This window comes from Sturnus vulgaris, chromosome 1, assembly GCF_052056855.1.
Source record: "Sturnus vulgaris isolate bStuVul1 chromosome 1, bStuVul1.hap1, whole genome shotgun sequence".
In the NCBI taxonomy this organism is placed as follows: Eukaryota; Metazoa; Chordata; class Aves; order Passeriformes; family Sturnidae; genus Sturnus; species Sturnus vulgaris.
The window spans coordinates 66,635,197-66,656,904 of record NC_142243.1 but is presented as its reverse complement, the minus strand read 5'-3'; the positions used below and the strand labels follow the sequence as shown (position 1 = coordinate 66,656,904).

The following is a 21,708-nucleotide window of genomic DNA, read 5'->3' as shown; positions in this document are numbered from 1 at the left end:
TCCTGGAAAGCAGCACTTCTCAGAAGTCTGTCGTGGACAAGCAACTGCACACCAGCTTCCAGCACAACGCTGAGAGGCGATGGCACTGAGGCTTGCATCCTGCCATGTACCAAAAAACAAACAGGAGTGGGGATACTTTTGCCTCAGTCAACAGTTTTGGTGTGGCTGATACCTAAAATAACATGTGTGATTCAGTACTAGTTTGTGTAAGGGAAGGGTCTTGAAATTAGAAGATGATGTTAAACAGGGCAGCACGAATTATTTGAGGTCTGAAGCAAATGCACTTCAGTGAAACTTTAGCAGTATTTTGCTTATGAAATTGGTATTAAGGAGTGACTTGACTGATAGGAGATACAGAATTGGGGGTTGTAGTTGATACAGCTCATGGTTGCACTGCAGAGGGATCTTGACAGGCTCGAGGAAGGGGATGACAGGAATGTCATGAAGTTCAGCAAAAGGAAGTGCAAAGTCCTGCCTCTGCAGAGCAATAATTCCAGGTACCAGAATGGGCTGGGACAAACCTGCTGTAAAGCAGCTCTGCAGAGTGAGATGATCCTTTCCCTCTGCACAGCCCTGGTGAGACACAGTTGACATGCTGGGTCCAGTTTTGGGATCCCCATTATGAGAGGACATGGACATACTGGAGCAGGTCCAGTGAGGGGCTATGAAGGTGGTTAAAGGCTCAGAGCATCTCATACAGAAGAAGAGGCTGAGAGAGCTGGAGCTGTTGAGCCTGGAGGTGTTTAAACACAAGATGGGAGAGAGTGACGAAAATGGAGCCGGGCTATTCTCAGTGGTGACCAGTGACAGGATAAAAGGCAGCAGGCAATAATTGAAATGAAGAAAGTCTATTTAAACAAGAGATCATATAGCAAAGGTATGCTGGAACAGGTCCCTTAGGCTGTGGAGTTGCATTCACTGGCCATATTAAAAACCCAACTGAATACAGCCCTGAGCATCCTGTTCTAGTTCCCTTCTCTTTGAGCAGTGGCAGGTGGGCTAGATGATCTCCAGAGGTGCTTTCCCATCTCAGCGACTGCCTGAGATGATTCCAATGTTAAAGGACTTCTTAAATTGCTGAACTTGAGTACATGGATAATTTAATACTGAAAGCTTAAACATTGCAAACTCAAAGTGGAAATTAGACTTTTTTTAAGTGAGGGGAAAAGAATGAGATTATGCCTTCAAGTTTTGACACAATAACTATTTTGCTGTAATTTCTCTGTAGAGTTATGCTCTGTAATTTCAACTCTGAACAGCCTTGAGGTTAGCAAATCCTTCTACTTGCTTTTTTGGTAGGAGCAACTGTGTTTATGGTACTTCCTGACAGGTGGTTGTTAATTTCATTTTCATAACAAAGATTCTAAAATTGCATTCTTATCCTTGGCTACAATACCACAGCAACTGGGTCTGTGATATGTAGGAGGTCATATTAGAAAGTCAGATTCTTTTCTTTCATCAAAGTGTAGATTAGAGAGAAAAATGCAAATTCACTTCATTTTAAAATTTGAGACTTCAGGGTGCTACTAATTTTTCTGGAGAAGTCGTCTCAAGGTGTTTCGTTTAGGAAACACATTGTAAAGAAGACAAAGTAGAAGGGACAGATTGTGTCTGGTGTGGGTCAGTTTTCACATAGGTTCAAGTCTTTGCGTGACTGTATGACCAAAGATTTTCTGCTTCACCAAAGCCAAAAGCGTTAACTTTTTGAAAATATCCTATATAATCTGAGAAACTTTATGAGAAGCTTTTTATGAGCAACTTTAATGTCTTTTGCCTAGAAATTAATTACCTGTGATTCCCTGGAAAACCATCTGTTTTGGTTGTTGTCTTGTAAATTAGGCATTTACATTTGTTTTAGATTGTCCTGTGCATGACAGACTTTTTTCCTAAATGTGAAAAAAAAAATTATTTGGACTACCAACACTCATTTGCTTCACTTAAGGCCTGTTGCCATCTTGTCTTTTTTTTAATTCCCTCTCTGTCAATAAGTAAAACTTCCCATTTGGAGCCAGTTTGTCGTCATTTTGCCAGCACTCTCAGGTTGTTCTGCTCCATGGTGTGGCTGATGGATTGATAAAATACTGCCAAGGTAGAATGTGCATCACAGTGAAAGCTCAGTGGATTAGTTGTTCTTTGTGACATTACACGGCATTTAAAACATCAGGAACTTGGCTATCTCTGTGCCATTTCAGCCATGTAAGCTGTTGCCAAACTGACCTGTGCAATAAAAGTAAATGCAGCAACTGCCTACCTTGATGTGGGGAGGGAGGAAGTCATCAGTTTCTAGAGTTTAGCAACCCAGGCTAAATGAAAACCAAGTTCAGTTTGTAGTCAAAGAAATGTGCTGTGGAGAGAAGCCTTCTGATGGGCAGTACCAGCTCCAGATCTAGGGTGGAGGAGGCTGTCAGCCATAACTGAGGTCTTTAGGTCCCTGCTATCTGTGATTCTTTTCTTGTAATCTTTTATTTATTTCTGCAACTTTCTGCTAATCTGGAGCCTCCTTTCCGGCTGCTTCAAGGAATAGCTGCTTTTGGATATGTAAACCGTGTTTTCCTGTTTCTTGGGCACTTACTTATTTTTGTTACTCTGAAGTTTGGTATGTGGAAGAGGTTATTGTGTTAACTTCATCAAGGTTGTGTAAGGATTTTTTAAAAGTGCAATGCTGGTAATTTAATTTTTGAGACTATACTTAATTAACTTGCAAATGGTGAATCAATCTCTTGTGCAAAGTCAGCATTATAGTTACTTGTAGGTGAAGAAATAACTTATTAGGGTTAATCTGTTTGAACAATGTTGAGACTTCCCTAAAGTGAATTAATATTCTCACAATTTACATAATATACAGAACTATCTTGTGTTACAGTTAATACTTAAGACCTCACATTGTTTCTCATAGTCTGATTCTGTAAATGAAAATCATTGCATCTCGCCTGGGTCTTCTGAATGTTTTTTGCCAACTTTCACAGTGACCTTTGGAAACTAGATAATATTTTTATCACCCTTAATGGATTCAAAGTCCATTTATTACTTTTGGGGAATCCTGCTGTATGCTTTTATACTTGGGTGGAACTGGGTTAAGAAAGTACTTCAAAATAAAAGATTTTGCTACTTAAGATCTGCCTTCTCATTACTAATTACATGAATTGAAAAAATATATATATGTAAGAGCCATCATACCTCAGGCAGTGAATTAAAAATATGGAGTCAAGCAAGATTGGTGTTGACTTTTTTTAAGGAAGGATTCACCTGCTTTTGGGATGTGAATACCCAGCACTAATGCTCACGTGCACCTGATTATTTAAAACTTGCTACCTAGTTTATAGCTCTATATAGATGTGTTTACATATGTCGTTAATTTTTGAAAGAATGTACAAGTTTGTTGGTTTCCTGCAATCACCCCTCAGTGAGTGAGGTGATGCACTTCCCTTGGCACTGCTCTGGTGTAGCTTGGTCTGGGTATTTTGCGTGGAGTACGGGAAGGTTTGGGGGCCAGGGTGGGACATCGCAAGTTTCAGACATGTGTAGACATGAAAACTTGCACTCTGAAAACTTCATCCATGAAATTCCACAGGTGTTGTCCTCTCTTGTAAGTATCCTGTATCCAAGGAAAACAAAGCTCAAGATGCTGTGGCTTAGGCAGGCAGTTGAGTGAGTGAACTTTGTAAAGCAAGCCCAATCTTGCACCATTACAGCACACCTACACTGAGATAGCAATGGTGTGGGTTTGTAAGTGCTCCTCTTTCTCCTCACTTTTCACTTTTTGTGTATCCAGTCTTATTAATTCCATCTTCCTAGAGAGACTTATCACTATATTCTGTATGTTTTATAAGTGAGGAATAACACTTTTCCTGATTCCTATTGTCAATATATATGCTTGGAGTGCTGCTACTATTTTTTAACCTGTTTATCTAATGGTCCATGGCATTTACTGGAATTTCCTACAAGGAAGTTCATCCTATTATATTCTCTAGCTCTCAGTGTCCTTCCTCCCCCAGTCTCAGGCTTTGTCTGTTTAATAGACAGTTTGGCAGACAAAAAGAGAAACTTTCAAACATTGTCAATTAAAGTAGCTGTGCAAATTTCCACTCATAGAGTGGAAGCCAGTCGGTGAAACAAATCCAATTGCAATCTTATTTTGAAGTTAATGACTTCTAAAATAAAAAATAATCCTTAAATACAAAAGACAAAAAATATCTCTAGGATGCATTTTGAGACTGATTTGCTTTACAATGATTTTCCTTTGGGATCAACCATGAAATGATAGGAAAGATTTTCCCTTTGTCTGGTTCAAGTTTAGCCTTGCTAGTCAGGTGGCTGAAAGCCTCTTCCTGAAGGGCTGAAACACTGCAAGCAGCTCTGAAGCCACACAGAGATGTCGTGCCCTGTCATACACCCTGTGAATTGAACTATCATTTCCTTATTTGGCTTACTTTTATCTCAATGGGTAACATAAAAAAATGGACCCGTGTTGGTGGAACTGTTACATATAAATGCAATACGAAGCAATTACACCAAGAAGTCTCTTAAGTGGCTGGTCTGCTGTCACATCCTATCCCCTCTCTGTGTCCCTTCGTGTTCCCCACCACCCCCCAGCTGCTTGCCATGAGTTTGCAGGTTCAGCATCAGGCCTGTTCTGTGACAATCTTGCTTTCTTCAAAGGATCTGTGCTGTGAGAAATCACTGATGCAAACCACGACTGCAAACCCCTGAGCTCTGCTCTGGAGGCAGCAGCCTTGCTGAGGTGGTGTCTTTGCGAATGGGGGTGGGAAAATGGGCTGGGAGCTTTGACTCCAGTTTGTAGGATGGGACTGCTCTTAGAGCCTGCTAGTGACAGGTCCAGCCTTACCACCAAGGACTGGCTGTGCTTCCTAGGGAATGGGAGGGAAACCATCCTGCTGCATCCAGACACACCCCCAAAAATCCATGGTCAGGTTTCCGTACCTCAGATGCTGGTTAGTTTGTCTGCGCTTCTGTATGCAAGTGTTGGCTGTTTGTCATTTGTTTGTCATGACATTTTTGGGAAGCTTTGTCTCCTCAGCTTCCACCTTAACCAAGCAAGTGCAGCTTAGCCCCTGGCGGCTTTTGGGATGAAGGAATTCCAGGGAGGTGTTTTAGGACTGCCCAGAGACACATGCACTTCTCACCTTGGTCATCTTAGCAGTTGAGATGAAAACTGGGTGCAGTTTCCTTTTCATATTTCAACATGAAGTGGTAACTGGAGCTTTCAGCCTTAGTACAGTGCAAAACCATTGCTTCCAGTAAGAAGTAATTGTTTCGTATTTGGTGGAAAAATTGCAATATGAAAGATCTCAGATGATTCATTTCCTATGCAGCATAGGTGTAATTCTCTTGGTTTGAGGCCAGAAACGTGGCCTATGCTTTGGTTTATATCTTGCACAACCGTTGTAATGTCCTTCCTCTTTTAGTGCAAAGAAAATACCAAGTGCTGCAGCAGAGTAGGAAAACAAGATAAGCTTCACGTTTTGCCACGGGCTACTGTACTGAGTGCAATTCTGGTGGGGTGTGGGGTGATCCCATGGCATTCCAGTAGACCTATGAGCCTAGAATGGAGTGATGTCAAACAGGGTTGTCTGCTTATTTTGGTGTCAGAATTATATTAGTGTTGGTGACTATTAGATAATCTTATTAGAGGGCAGGTCAGGTCGCATGAGATATCAGGATGAAAATCAGAGGTAATTAATACATCGAGATTATAATCCTGCTTCAGTAGAAATGACCTGCTGTTGAAGGTGTAGGGAGAAACCACCATATTCCATTGCTGCATCTCAGTACTTTCTCGATTCGGTTCGGGCCTTGGTGTTTCATTTAAAAGCAGTAGAAAACATTGTGGTGTTCGGGCAGGCTCGAGGTGAGAGCGCCAAGTGCCTCGCCGGGGCTGTGCGGTGCCGCTACCACGGGAGCAAAGCTGCCCGCGCTCGCTGTGCCTGGAAGCCGATGTGCTCCTTCCCGTGGGTGTTAGACATGGCTCTGTGGGATGCTCCGCAGCAGCGACTGGGAGGCACTCGTGGCACTTGCGTTGCTTCTTCTACTGCACATTCAGCCTGAGAAGGGAAAGCCGCCGCTCAGTTCCTCTGGCTTGGGTCCCACTTCCAAACAAGAATTTGCCGCTGAAGTTGGCCACCCACGTTTTAACTTTTCGGAGCTAAATAAAAGTTGTGTGGTTTGGTCTTTAACTGCTTACAGTTCATGGCTTCCTTGACTCTTGGATACTTCTGAGGGAATAATGAAAAGGGAAGATTAATAGGAATAGAATGGTTTAACTAGGCCTTGAAAGAAACTTCACCAGAGTAACATATCAGCCTTCAGCCCTCAAAGTCAAATACCTAATGGGGAGGAGCTACATCTGCTCAGAGTGTCATTTAATTTGGTAATTGTAATGTGCCTCTTAATGAATTATAAACCAAATTAAGACATTGAAAAGGGATTTTCTTTTAACATTCATCTTAATTAAAAGCAAACAATTTGACTGTAGCTAAATTAATAAGTTCAATGTAAGAACTAGAGAAGGATTTTCCTCAGTCAAAACTATAATAAGCTGAAAAATAAGGTGATAAATTAGGAAACTGAAATTGGTATAATAGAAAGTACTTTTTGGTCATTTTTAAAATACATTTGCTGTTTTATGAGAAGACAGTTTGGGGCTTTTGTGTTGGATTAGAATGATCAGGATGATTTCTGTAAACTGTGTTTTCATTTGCTTTAAAGTGATTATTTAAATTTTATTTTAAATAAAAGCTGCTTGTCACTCAACTAATAATCCTGATGAATAAGTAGCTATTATTTCAGACTCCCTTTTCTGCCTTGTGTTGAATTTACAATATATTCAATTTTCAAGGCACTGTTTTTATATATCTTTTAGTGTTCTTTTACCTCAGTCTTATGAATGGCTATAAGTAAAACTGAATTTTGAGGTTATGTTTTCTTTAAAAGTGCCATTCCTGGTCTTGTTCCTCTTGTTCCTCTGTATGGGACTGCATGCTTTTCATAGGGAAGTAATAGTTCGGGAAGACTTGAGAGAACTCGCAGAACTTTTCTTTTAAGCACGTGTTTTGTTGTCTTTTACATGCAAATAGTTTAATTCCCAGCTATCTTTTTATTTTCTTTTTCTTTCCTTCAACCTCCTCTTAAATGTTTTATACTGTCCGAGTTAACTACTGAAACCAAGGGTAGTATGGTACAAATTACTGGTATCTCCGTGTAGAACACTGAGGTAAATATTTCTTTGTGGAAGATGGAAATCCCTCTTCCTTCCAGGAGTTTGAATTGCAAATTTCATTCTATTGAGAAATGAGGCAGTGGGTATGAAATGAGTTGCCAATAGGAGTTTGAAGGCAAGGACTCTGAAACTCCTCCTGCATCTTTTTGGTGACCTTAGGTGTTTCCATGCTTGTGAGCTGACCAGCAGAGCTGAGCCCTTCCCTGACTGAGAGCTTTTCTACTTTCCTCTCTGCACTTCTCCCTATTTTCCAGTCTTCCCGAATGTTTGCCGTGCCCTCAGCTGGGTGCAGCCCTCTGGCAGACACTCATGGCTCTCCACATACCAGGGTTTGTTCATTTGAGCATGTTTGAAATGCTCAGCCTGTATCCCTTCATTCAGTAGAGACATTTTTTAGTGTATGAATATTTCTCTGCATTCACCCCAAGGTGTCTTTTTTTCCTTTGCTTCCACTATTGTATTCCTTCCTCATCAAGCTCCGGTTTAATTTACCCTTTCGTGTAATATATTTGCTTCCTGACCTCTGGAACAGCTTTCTAGAGTTTATGCCTTTAGAACCTCAGCTTTTAAATTGTATTTTTAAGTGACTGTTTAATTTGGAAAATGTGGAAGAAAGCCTGTGCAAAGTGTGTGGGGGTTGGTAAATAGCCTATTATGCCATGGCTTCCTTGCTGCAGTCAAACTTTATCTCTGCTCGCTGGAAAGGCTTGCATCCCCTCCCCGGTAATATCAGCATTGTGGTGACATACAGAAAAGCTGCCATTTTATCTGCCCCTAGCAATTGTAATATCTTCTGGAGACTACACCAGGCTTAGTCATCGTCCCTTGCTTAACTTGCCCATCTGCCCTAGCTCTGAGACACCCACAGCTGAGCCCTAAGACACATTTCTCTGACTTGCTGCTTAATTCACCGTCAGCTATCACTTAATACAAACAATTTATCCCTTGCCATGCTTGGTTGTTTCCCGTCTTCCTGTTTTTCCAGCTCAGTCGACCATAAACTGGAGTTTCTTTTCAGCTCCTCATCCCATTGTTTTTTGGAATAAGTTTTTATCTTCTGTCCCCATCTCAGCAGGCTTTGTCCCAGGTTACTTTTGTTCTCGGTCAAAAGGACTTTTGTCCTTTTGTATTTAAATCAGACTGCTACTTCTCAAATACACCTTGAATGCTTGCTAGGGGAGCAGGGGATGTTGATAGATCTCAGGACCTCCAAGGAGATGGGATGTGCAGAGCCTGGGAGCCCCAAGAGCTGTGGCAGGAATTTGAAGTGGAATTTGGCGCTTCACACTTGTAATGAAAATGTACAGACTGCACTTTTCCAAATTACTTTAAATTTAGGGTTTTTGGGTAGTAGAATATACCCAACTCAGATCATTCTTCTGGCAAGTTTTATGTGTTTGCTGAAGCCTAATGAGTGCAGCAATATTTCAGACAAAAGGTTTTCAGAAGGTAGCACAGGTAATGTAATTTTTCTTAGGTCTGTCTCTTGCAAACAGCACAACTAACTTGCATCCAGTAATAAATCTGAGAGACACATCTAGCGGGACAAATTTTAGTATGCATAGTTTGGCAAAGTTATTCTCCATGATTTTATCACTGGAAAGAATTAGAGAGCGATTTACTGCCTCTTCCCTCAAGCTTAAAAATATAATTCTCAGAGAAACTAAGGCTTTGGTTGGGTGTGATGCAGTCCTCAAAAACTGAGGTCTGCCCTACCTGGGCAGCGGCTCTGCTATGTTGACAAAACCCGGTTCTGGCTCTTACCTCATGCTTTGCACTTACTTGTCTGTTACAAGGTAACACTCTGAAAGCGTTTCTTTATTTCTAATTGCTGCCAGTTTCTTTCCCCGATAACTGAAGTTGATTGCGGTGTGACATGACAGTGAAGATGCTCAAATGTCATTCTGATGTCCCAAGGGGCATTGGGGGTTGTCACACTGCTTCTCCTCAGCAGCTCTCAGTGCAGGTTCGTCACCCACAGGGGATAACCTGGCAGAAAAATAATTTCTGTTTTGGAGCAGGACTGAGTTACTGCTGGTGGGGACCTCTTGAGCCAGCTTTCTTTGGGGGCTGATGAGGACATATCAATCAGGTACTGCTTGCACCAGGAGAGCAGGGATGGAGGGAGGATGCAGAAGAGGGTGGTGTCAGCAACATGATAGACCATGAAGTCAAGCCAGCCCATTAAAGGGAATGGGCTATAATTTCCCATTTGTACCTTCTCCATTGCTTTTTGCTCCTTTCCTTCTCTTCTATAAGCATAACCTGCCTCCAACCTCCTCTTGAAAGTTAATCCATGAGACTGAGTATTGTAAAGTGAATTGCATCAGGTCCTGTGTACTTGAAAATACTTAGCTTATCCTAGGAGTTTTTAAACTATTTTCTTCTAGAGACAAGTGTTCTTATGAAAGACATTTTTGTGGCTTTGCCTCTGATGTTGATTGTGGTAGCTATCTGGGTTTCTTTTTTTTTTTTTTTCTTTTAAAAAGGAATTGAAGCTAAAAGGGCAAACCTATGTAGAATTCGAGGTGCCACCAGTTTTTAGTGGTCTGCACTGAACAATGGGTCTATAGTTGTATCTATATCAGGGATTGCTCGTAGTATTGGAAGAGAAACTTGAGTTAAAACAGTTGATGCCACAATTTTTATGTCAGGACCCAGGAGTTAGGTAGGTATCGTTTAGCTTAATGGATGCTTTCCTGTTACTTTTGTGTTCTCTTGCTGGAATGTATCAGTTTGTGGCTTACCTGTCTCATCGTTACATATATTTGTGCTCCTTTCATCGTCTCCCTAAAGAATCTGACTTCCCATTTCTTGTACTCAGATTTCATGTCACTGAGAAATTTTTAGTCCCTTTGCTTCCTGTCTGTCCCTGTCATTTGGGATGCTTTGTGCTTGTTGTCCTTTGGCTTGTTACTTCTTAGCAGGTCCCTCGTACTGTGTCAGATGGTTGTGCATGCTGATTGATCCAGGCAGTAAGGACAAATAATACTAATAATGAATATAGTGCTGTAGCAAAAATAAGTGACAGAAAGCAAGACTTTTTTTTTTAAAAGGCTCACTGATTCTGCTGATCGCAGATCTTGAGATTTCTGAAGAGAAGCCAGATATCGGAAGGCACTATGAATAATTTTGGAGATGGGAGAGAGAAACTGTGAGTCACCAAGGATCTTCAGTGCAAACAAAACAGCACTAGAAAATCTTTAGTCTGTAATTCATGAAAGAAGAAATAGAATACACCACTTCAGTCCTGCGTCTTTATCAGTTATGGAGTTTGTAAAACAGGAAGGGGAAGCGAGCACTTGCTGAGTGACGTGTAACATCTGGCCTGAAATGAAACATTCCTCAGGGTTTCCTAAAATTGCCTGTCAGTAATCAGGATCTTTTAAACTCCACTAAAATATTTTGCTCTATATATCTCTCAGGTTTCCTGTATGCTTTGTACCCTAAAAACCAGCTATCTTGCAGAGCCCTCTCTATCATGTATTTTTTTCACTAGCCCTGTGCTGTCTGTAGGTGCACCGTGCTGGTGAGCCTGACAAGAGTGTGTTGTTTGTACCAGCCCCAGCTCATGCAGGCAGGTTTTTGCTGCTCTGTGCAGCCAAAGGATGCTGTCTGTGTTCTCTCTGATTATTTGAAGTTCACGGGAAAAACTTACATAAGTCTTTAACCACAAAAGCAGAGGCAAAATGCAATTGTTTATGTCTTGCAAACAAGTTGAGACAGAAAGTTTATATGTATAATCCAAACCTAAGTTTCCCCTCTGATGGAGAGAGCTGCAAATCTCTGGATTTTAAGTCCTAAGCGTTGCCCCTCCTTCTCACACCTGGTTTTGAGATTCTCTTTTATCTTTAATTGTATCCCTTTGGCCTAGTCTTCCCACGCCCTGAATTGTTCCCGGTTCACCCCTCCTTCCTTTGCTCTTACAGTTCTCAGGGTGGAAAAACACTTAAATAAAAAAGTGTGAAACGTATTTCTCCCTGTGGAATAGCTGTAATCTTAATTTAATCCAATTACGCTGGCTAAACATATTAGCTGGGTGCTTTTGTTAACACTTGACCTTTTAGAAATCTGTGTCCTTGGATTAGAGTTGAGGAGCAGAGGTGTTTCATGCTATTAGAAGCTGCCACCAGTGTTCTGTTGGGAATGTGGTGCCTGTGTTGGTTAGAAGGATGCTGTTCAGTTTTGCCCTGTTGCCAGTGAATTTTATGTCCCTTTGCATAAAATGTGGAAAAGAGTGGCTTGAATGCTCTGCACGTGCTCTTACACCATGGGCCTGTGTGAGTTCCATGTGCTTTAACTTGCCTTTTAATAAGTTTGAGGTTTGCGAGCAGAGTCCAACAGAAAGATATTATTTAGCTATCCATAAATAAATGTATGTAAATTAATTTATTTAGAACCTTCTGTTGGTCACAGACCCAATGTAGAGTACATAAGACAAATCCACAGTACAGAAATACCTGTCTACAACTCCACAGCAGAATGTGTTGTTTTGTCTTGGTTCACTGAGGAGCAAGACATTATCCAGCCCTGTGGGGTGAATCTTAAAAAGCAAGCAAATAATACTCTGAATTACTCTACCTAACTGAATAAACAACATTCTTCAGAAACAGTTATTTGTCTAAACTTGATTAGACATAAAGCTGCTTCTTTTTCCTGTGTCTTCCAGGTAATGTGCTTTCTATTGTTAGGATAACAAGTACCCCCAGATTTAATTTCAGTAACTTGAGTGGCAGGGAAGGGTATAGAATTGTTTCCAAAGATAGTATATTGTGTTTCTGTCTAGGAACAGAATTCATATTGGTGGTGGTTTTCATTGCAGTTTGTCTGTGTGTTGCAAAGTTTACTGGTTTCATTCACTATTTTTCATTATTCAAGATGTACAGAGCTTTCCTTTGAGCTGAATGCAACATTCAGTTGATTTTCAGGCATTGTCTAATACTGCTTTTGCTCTACCTTACTTTTATTTAGGCACCACATGTGCTAGTTAATGTGAAATAAATGTGGTGGTTGTGCTTTCCATGAGGGCAAGTTTTTGAGAGGAGAAGACTTTTCCAATGCTGCTCTTGGTGTTGTGTCATGTATTTCACTGATGGGAAGTTCATAGTAGTGGAAATTATTGGTCCCCTCAAAGCCATCCTCTCAGATAGTGAAGGGAAAATTATAACTTGCACTAGCACTACTTTTGCACAAACTTAGATGGATATAAGGAGTTTTTCAAAGGAAATGTAGCTTTGTCGGTTCATACATATGGGGGCTCGAGAGACTATCTTTGTTTTTCTTAAATGAAATGTTCTCAACTCAAGTCAGGGCCAAAATGTTTAATACATATTGAAGAAGGTCCAGATTAGACTGAAATACACCATGCAATTATCACTCAGCTTTTGAAATCTAAAAAAATTATTGAATTTTCAAATAAAAACCTCATCAGCCTAGCTTGTGAGTGACATATTTAAGTCTACCTGAGGATTCCAGTAAATATTTGGATTCCATTGTGATGCATATGGGCTATGCACCTGTACTGATACTTTGCTGTGAGAAGTTCACCACTCTGCCTTTCCTATAGTCCCAATACTGTTTGATAAAGTGAAATATCTTCTTAACAATCCATCAATTAAAAAAAAAAAATCTATTTTTTAACAGGCAAAACGAAGACTGGAGCTAGGAGAAAGTGGCCACCAGTATCTTGCGGAAGGACTGAAGACTCCAAAGGGGAAAGGAAGAGCTGCAACAAGAAGTCCAGATAGTCCAAAAAGTAAGGGAACTTGTAACATGCTGTCATCAGTCTGTATTACCTAGCTTAGAGTGTGTTTACTGCTGTCCTCACATAGATAGGTATGCAACAAACTCAGCCTCTCAATGGACAATGGACAATTGTCTCAGGGCAATGGACAGCAGGTTTGCAGCATGCAGGGGCTGCTGCAGAGCTGCTAAGAGGCTGCAGAGGCTCCTGGCTGCCAGGTGTGTCCCTCTGCCTGCTGGGCAGCCTGCATTCTCTCTGCCCAGGACCTCCCCTTCAGCCAAGGGCATGATGCTGGGATGCTTAGAGAGGTGGGTGCTGAGGAATGAAGGTGGCATGATGGGATGAAATGCACAGTTATTAGGCAAGGCTTATCAGGCCAGCCTTCTCCTTCACTGCTGGAGTTACAGCAGCTGCCTGCCAGGGCTTCTTTCCCTGGGCAGGGATTTGCAGAGTGCTAGCTGTGCCCCAGCAGTGCTGCACGATAAATCCTCTTTGTGGCATCTGAGCTGCCTTCTGTCTCTGCAGTGTGACTCTGAATACTGCCACTGCCTAGTTGCTCTAATTTTTGCACATCTGCATTGCCTTGGGCAGTGGGCTTCTTGCAAAAGAAGCTGGCAGCTATAACCTTGCTGTCTTGTTTGAGGAGTTTCAGCAGGAGAGTTAGGCTGGCAGAGGGAGCCAGATGGAGCAAGGAGAGGACTGGGGCAGCAGTGATGGTGATGTCAGAGCAAGAGGTGCTTTTCTTCCTCACCAGCCTGCTGGTTTCTGTTGAGGAAGATAGCAAAGGTGAAATTAGTTGAACATACAAACTTAAATCATAGGAGTTAAACAACCACAGTAGGTTCAATTAAACTAAACTTCATTAAATTAAGTGAAGCCTATTTAACTTTAAGTGGATTCTTGTAGAAATTCAGTACTGTTTGGTGCGTAGGACGCTGCTGCAGCATTGATGAGCAAAGAATTTGGTGCATGATGAGTAGCACAAGCCATTTTAGATGGGAGTCCAGTCACTTCTTGCTATTATCACTCTGATCCTCTTACTCTTTTCTAAACCCCAGACAAACCAACCACCTTTGCTCTAAATCCACAAGGTCATGTAAGTGATGTGAATGAGATTTAGATGAGATGTTGGGAAGAAATTCTTTCCTCACAGGGTGGTGAAGCACTGGAACAGGTTGCCCAGAGAAGCTGTAGATGCCTCATCCCTGGAAGTATTTCAAGGCCAGGTTGGATGGGGCTTTGAGCAATCTGGTCTAGTGGGAGGTGTCCCTACCCATGGCAGGGAGGGTAGAACTAGATGATGTCTAAGATTCCACTTCCAACCCAAGCCTTTCTATGAATATTCTTCCATTTCCCAGAGCAGACAAGCCCTGAATCTACCCAAAGAAATGCAGCTATCTGGTTCTCTTTGCAAAGATGCAACATCTTGGTTTTCATTGAAAAGCCATTGTATTCTTCAGAATATTTCAGGGTAATCTAAAGGTTCAGTCTTAGGTGGGATTTTCAATTTTGACTGACTTCTGCAGTTTAATGTATGATTTGACCCTTGAAAACATGGAAAAGACCGCCAAATCAGCCCAAGTTCCATCCTGCATAATATTGGAAGCAAATGAAGGGTTTGAGATGTACCAGCCCAGCAGAGTTGTAATAATGGCTGGCTCATTTCCCTTGACAGAAAGGCCTCAAACATTTAGAATTAGAAGTCATTCTGATGCAAGTATTTAAAGTCTCAAAAGCCCATCTGTTCAGTATATAGATGCTGCATTTGTGCATGAAAACTGTGAATTGGTCCAAGCCATTTACTAACTTCTAATTTAGAAGATGTGGATACTCTCCCCCAGTTTGAGCATTGCTTGGTTATGGAGCAATGATGATTATAAATTGTATTTCACATCAATCTCCTCTAATTCACTTGAGTTTTCTCAAGCTGAGGAGTCTGACACTGATGGTATCTGTCATTGTGTTCACCCACTGAAGTACACCTAAGTCCTGCTTAATTGCATATGAAACATTTATCTCACATGAGGGGAAAATCAAACCCTGATGAAAGCTGGCTATCAGTCTCATGAAGGAGAGTCACAGGGGATTTTTTGGGTTTGCTGCCAGGATAAATAGATACTAAAAATACTATTATGAATTCACATAGTAAAAGCCTAAGCAGAATATTGCTATATGTATCTGTCAGACTACTGGAAATATTTGCATTTTAAAAAACGTATATATTTGCTCATGTACCTGTGACTTTTGGAAAAGTACATCTTGAAATACAAATAGTTGTAGTGGTAAGTTGTGTCTTAATGCAGAGGTATGAGAGATTTCTTTAGTAAAAATGAAAGAAGTAACTGTAATATATATAATTTCATTTTTAGTTGCTGCTTTCAGAACGAAAATGAGGAAAAACTGATTTAACTTTCTTTTTCCTTTTCCTTCCAAGCTCCAAAATCTCCTTCAGAAAAGACTCGGTATGATACATCCCTTGGCCTTCTTACAAAGAAGTTCATTCAGTTGCTGAGCCAATCTCCTGATGGGGTCCTAGATTTGAACAGAGCAGCAGAGGTCCTCAAGGTGCAAAAAAGGAGGATTTACGATATCACCAATGTACTGGAAGGCATCCATCTCATTAAGAAAAAATCCAAAAACAACATTCAGTGGATGTAAGTATTCATTATCCTTTTCCATCCCTGCTGGCTGATTTCACTGTCATAGGGCAGCAATGTTTTTCTTCTCCCACCTTTAGTTCTAACACTTTACTGCAAGCAATCATTCAAAATGCCTTCCAACAGGATAAAGTCCTATTTTTCTGTTAAGAAAAGTTTATAAAAAGGATTTTTCGGGTAAATTAGAAACCAGAATTTTGTTTGAGAACTGGATTAATTAATTTACTTCTGTATGTGGAGTAAGTTTTAGGTATGTGTCTGTAGCTATTTATTGCCTTCCTTGTTTTTTTTTTTTTTTTTTTTTTTTGAGCTGTGGTTAGAAACAAGATTTTGGAAGTAGTTAGAAATATTCAACTCTTACATCTTGGTGGCAGTTCCACAATGTGTTGTTGTGATAAAATTATGCTTTTTCTGGACAGCGTAGTTTGTGTTGACTCGCTAGGGGTGGGTTTGGGGAGAAAGGACAAAGAGCCTGACCTGCAGTGTGAAATCCCGTCTCTCCCCTTCACCGTGGCGTAGGGCCAGGTGTTGAAGAAGCTGATGGGTGCCTTCCTTCTCTGTGTGTCCGCAGGGGCTGCAGCCTGTCCGAGGACGGCGGGATGCTGGCACAGCGCCAGGGACTCACGAAGGAGGTGACCGAACTGACTCAGGAAGAGAAGAAACTGGACGAGCTAATCCAAAGCTGCACCCTGGACCTCAAACTGCTAACGGAGGACTCAGAGAATCAGAGATATCCTTTTTCCCAAAGCCTCAAAGGTGCCCGGCCTCCTTGCTGTGCCCTGTAATACTGGGAGACTTCCTCTGTGTGATGTCATAGAAAGAAAGCGTCAGAAGCTTCGAGAAGTTGGAAGGGTTTTAATGTAGTTTGACATAAAAGCTACTTAAGCAGCTTGAACCTGTAATGTTTCTGGAATGTGAAAAGGAAAAACAGAAGAGGTGGTACATGAAGGAGACTGTTGACATTTATGTCCACATAGAGTAGAACCAAGAACCTTTACTGATTAATGAGTGACGATACCCAATAGCTCTGCATTTTTTCCAAACCACAGTTTTATGTGTTCAGAAATTATAATGGCATGAAGAGAAAGTCTGATAAGGTAACAGACTTGTTTAGTCATTACTTTTTTTATGTGTTTCACTTTAAACTGATATATATATATATATAAAAATTACAGGCACAGAAAAGAAAATAAAGTTGGGATTTGGTCTAGTCTGAAGCTTGCAACAAAGTTGCAGATTCCTCTGGTTAGAGAATCCATAATAAAATATAGATAAAACTTTTATGAGCTCTCAAAATACCTTAGGCTGAATTATTTAATGTAATAGCAATACTAAATTGCATAAGGTTCATATGACTTACTTTGGCTGTTAATGCCCTTTGTAATTAACCAGTAGTCATTTTCCTTAGATTTCCCACCTATTAGCAACACAACAAAGCATTTTATTGTATGCTGTTGTGAAAACTTATTACTATCTGTAATAAGTAGTGTTTAAATAGCGTTTAATAAAGTGGATTTATTTTCTGTTCTGAAGGACAGGAAATAACTATGGAAGTACCAGTAAAAAGTACTTGAACTATGTGGACATTGTCTTTTGACTGGATTTCACAGACGTTTTGATGTAACCAAAGATCACCAAGTGGCTTGGGGAGTAGGATCAGCACTGCCTTCAGCTAAGAGTGTAATCTTTGAAGAGACATAAGCAAGACAAAACTGAACATGACAATTCCTGATTTTTGTAGCACTGAATCCTATGGGGATGAACTCTGCCTTTGCAAACTTTACTTAACGAGGGGTAAAAGCCATTTGGGTGAAACACCTGTCACTTTGCCTCTTGACCCGTTTGATCCAAGATAAATGCAAATGTATTGGAGCTTGGGCAGTCTGTCTTGCTGTACTGCTCAGTAATAGCACACATTCACTCTGCCAAGAAGTGTAATAAGTTGGGCTTTTTATTTCTCTGGCATAAACGTTATGCCAGGTACCCTCATGGATGACAAAACTAAAGAGCTGGAACTCTGTGCATGTGATCATGGCAATTTCACTGTTCTCTTCACAGCCAAAAGCACTTTGACATGGCTTCACCATGTCATAACCCCCAAAACGCTGGCATCTTGACAAATACATGTTGAGCAGCAAAATATTCATCTTTATTCTGTGCTTATGCAGAAATTGACATTCTGCACTCTAGAGGTTTTAAGTAGCTGCTTAGACAGGCTTTAAAAATCATTTTCTGTAATATAAATTAATATATAAATATATGAATATTGCATAAATGTTTATATATTTTATATGTCCTATGTATTACATATTTATGTTTGCAAAGACCCTCAAATTTAAACTTAAATTAGTATTTTTGTCATCCCGGAGAAGAGAAGACTCCAGGGAGACCCTATAGCACCTTCCAGTACCTAAAGGGGGCCTGTGGGAGAGCTTGAGATGGAGTTTTTATGGGGACATGTAGTGACAGTACAAGGGGAAATGGCTTTAAACTGTGAAAGAAAGTAGGTTTAGATGAAATATTAGACAGAAATTCTTTATGGTAAGGGTGGTGGGGCACTGGGACGAGTTGCCAAGAGAAGCTGTGGATGCCCCATCCCTGGAATTGCTCCAGGCCAGGTTGGATGGGGGTCTGGGCAACCTGGTCTAGTGAAAGCTGTCCCTGCCCATGGCAGAGGGGTTGGAACTAAATGATCTTTTAAGGTCCTTTCCAGCTCAAACAATTCAATGATACTATGTATGCATTTCTATAGCATGCATCTATAAATTCCTGTACACGTTTTCAGTGATTTTTCAGCTCTCTGCATTTTGATAGCAAGTGCATGAACATTTTTGCTTCATGGAGTCTGTGAGTAATTTCAGGTTGTTGAACTGTAGTTTATGTAGTTTCCCGCATATAGAGGAGGAGGGAAGCACTCAGCACAGAGAATCCCTTTTGTTCGTTGAGTAGTGGCCCCAGCTGTTACATCAAAGGAAAGTTCTCACAGGGCTTTGTGGCAATCACACTGTAGAGAACAGAAAACCTTGGGCTAAGAGCTATGTTGCATGAGAAAATGGAAAAATAATTCAAAGACTTCAGCCTCTTTTAATAGTCTGAGTGTATTGTAACCTGGGATGGAAAATTCCTTAACAGTGATTACATTAGCTTATGTGACGTATCAAGATATTCGAAAAATTAGTGGCCTTAAAGACCAAACTGTTATAGTTGTGAAAGCTCCTCCAGAAACAAGACTTGAAGTGCCTGACCCAGTGGAGGTAAGGAGAACCTGGCATTTTCTGCCAGGTTATAGTTAATTTTTCTACAGATGCAGCATTTCCTGAGCCTTACTGTCATATGTGTGCAGGTATACAGTCTTATATTCTTACAAATTTTAGCGATGTTTCTGTAGAAGAGGAAGGGGAAGCTTTAAAAATCAATTTACACAGAACAATCATTATTTGTTCCTTTTCACTCACTTTCAGATTGCTTCAGAATAATCCACACTCTTTACAGACACTTTCTTTTGCCATGCTTTATCTTAAGAAAAACTCTTTCTGGACAATTGAAATTTCTTTGGTTTGTAACAACATAGAATCTTTCACAAGAAATTCAGCTTTGTTATTTTAGTTATCCATTAACTCAACGCCTTTAGCATCTTGATGACTCATACAACTGATATCCTAATCTATTGAAACATGTCTTCATGTGGGAATTTCTTTTCTGAAGTTATTACAGTTATTGTAGAAATTCGTGTTTTACTTCTAGTACTCCTAGAGCACGTTCTTGTCCTTCCTTCTTTCATCATCATCTTTGCTTCATTGGCACTTACTTTAATTCCCACTTGTGAAGAGAGACCCGAGTATGTTGGGCAAATGGGAATAATTGACAGGAACCACTGGTTTAGAGATTCAAAAAATGTACCTAATTCATTCACTCCAGGAGCAAGTAGAGATGGGGCTAACCCCACAAACACTGCTAATGTTTTGTTCATACCTGGGCATTACTCCTTCATCCCTACACTCAGTGAGTGCCAGTGAGCTCAGCCATACCTGCTGCCCTGTGGGCAGGAACAGACTCTGGATTCCTTGTCACTTTTTTCCCCCCCTAAGATTATTCTTCACTTGCTTATACCCATTATGGTCTTCATCCGTTTTTTTCTTTTCTTTGCCTTTGTCCTCACTTTCCCCTTTGAACCCTGTTGCAGGTTTTGGCAGGAAGAATAAGTCATTTTGCTGCAATGAGAAAAGGGTGTCTTTTATCAGTATTCATAAATATATACTGTTATTGTTGTTTGCTTTCCTGTTTCTTTCCCCTGGGCATTATGCTTTGATTTTTAATTCAGCAAAATCAGGCAGGCAGAGAGAGATGCACACAATCATTAAAATTAGTGCTGAGACCTCCCTTATCCTCTATATCCACTTTATTTAATTTTCAGCTTCAGGCAGTAAGGTCCTATTTCTTTCTGTCATATGCAATTACATTTCAGTGTTCTGTTTTTGCATACCTCAGTCACTCAATAGTACCTTCCTTCTTCAATTCCTGCTCTTCCCATCTCCTTTTTTTTCTAATTATCTGTAGCATTGCCCTAAGTATTCTTAACTGTTTTCTCTTCCCTGGCAAACCCCTATTCAGTTGCTGTTCTCTGTATTTGTAAATGCTGCCTGTTATGTTACATAACTGTCAGAACCCAAATAATAAGAGGAACATTTTGTCAAAGGGCACAAAAGGAAGTATTTTAAACAAGTCTGCAAAGAGGTACCTAATGCCTATATTCATGCTTTTTACAAAATTGTTGATGCAGTACAGCAGCAGGAGGTTTATTTATAACCAGAGTAATTTCTGATTTTCTGTCATAATGCAAAGAGCAGCTTTGCAGGTTTTCTGTGCCTGGGTCCTGTTGGTGTATTGCACCAGTGTGTGACAGTTAAGAAAAAGGTAACTTCTTACAACAAATTAGCAGTTCCTATTCAGAAGCACCATCAAAATCTCTGCCTTGAGGGGGCAGAAGGACTTACATAAGTAGTTTGGTTGAAGAAAAAGGCATCTGGTTTGGGGTTTTGTTGTTATTTGAAAATGTTGCCTGATAAATAGGTGAACTTACATTTAGATACTTGAGTTCTGTTGGGTATGTGCTGAAGGCTTTTGTGAGAGTGGGAAAGATGTTTTGGCATCTTTTAAAAGCAGAAACATTTACACAAATGCATCCAATGTTATTGTTATGAATAATAATAAAACCTGTGACTTGCATCCCACAGTTCCATTCCATCAGAATGCTCCAGGCTATTGTGGTTATAAGAAAATGTTTGGAGTTTAATCCTTCATGCCTCCCTCCTTATCATATGGCATGCAAAACGGTGGGATTTTTGAGATACGTGCACTACAGTGGGAAAAGTTTGTGTGTTCTGGTCTGCGAGATACATCAGCCAACCTTTCACATCTTGAAAAAAAAAAAAAAAAGGCTTGGTTCTTTTGGTTGGTAAACTGTACTCAAACACTCACAACATAGTAAGAATTTACTCAGTATCATCAATATTCTGTTGTGTTCATTGGTGTAATGCCATTCTGATGTTTGTTTTGTTAGCAGAGTGCATTGATACATTTATCTAGTACTCAAGGACCTATTGAAGTTTATCTGTGCCCAGAAGAAAACGATGCCCTCAGTCCAATGAAAACTTATAGTCAGGACCACAATGGAAATATTTCCAAAACCATTTCCAAAGGTAAAATTATTTCTTTGCAATAATAATTACCTTTCTTCAAGCTCACATTCAAGGTTTCAGTTTGGACTTTGGATTTCCAGCTCTTTTTCTTCGGCTTTATTTTTCTAAGAAATGAAAAGCTAAGGTATCGTTTACTATGTATTTCTGGTTTTTGTAGTCGAAAATAAGTTTTCCTTTGCATCATTTGTTTAAAGTAACTTTCCTATTTGCATATCATATGTAACCGAAGTGTATGTAATACTGAAGAAAGGAACAATTTTGTTCCTTTTAAGTTTTCAAATAAGACAGTAGCAGAAAAGATCCATCTCAACACAAGATGCAGAAATCTCTGTGTAAGGGTATATGTGAAGCTACATTGCTTCACTGATGACA

At 40.3% G+C, this 21,708-nt stretch overlaps 1 protein-coding gene across 2 annotated transcripts in view; it reads left to right on the top strand.

The window, feature by feature from the left end:
* E2F3 (E2F transcription factor 3) overlaps positions 1-21,708 on the top strand; it is a 42,020-nt gene that overhangs the window by 17,668 nt on the left and 2,644 nt on the right. The window contains exons 2-6 of one of the 2 annotated variants that reach the window (XM_088168752.1): positions 12,881-12,992; positions 15,415-15,634; positions 16,209-16,369; positions 18,779-18,891; positions 21,201-21,336. In XM_088168752.1, coding sequence (XP_088024878.1) covers positions 12,881-12,992; positions 15,415-15,634; positions 16,209-16,369; positions 18,779-18,891; positions 21,201-21,336 — 742 coding nt within the window. Of the gene's footprint in view, positions 1-12,880; positions 12,993-15,414; positions 15,635-16,208; positions 16,370-18,778; positions 18,892-21,197; positions 21,337-21,708 lie in introns of both variants that reach the window. The other variant, XM_088168741.1, reaches the window with a different exon arrangement.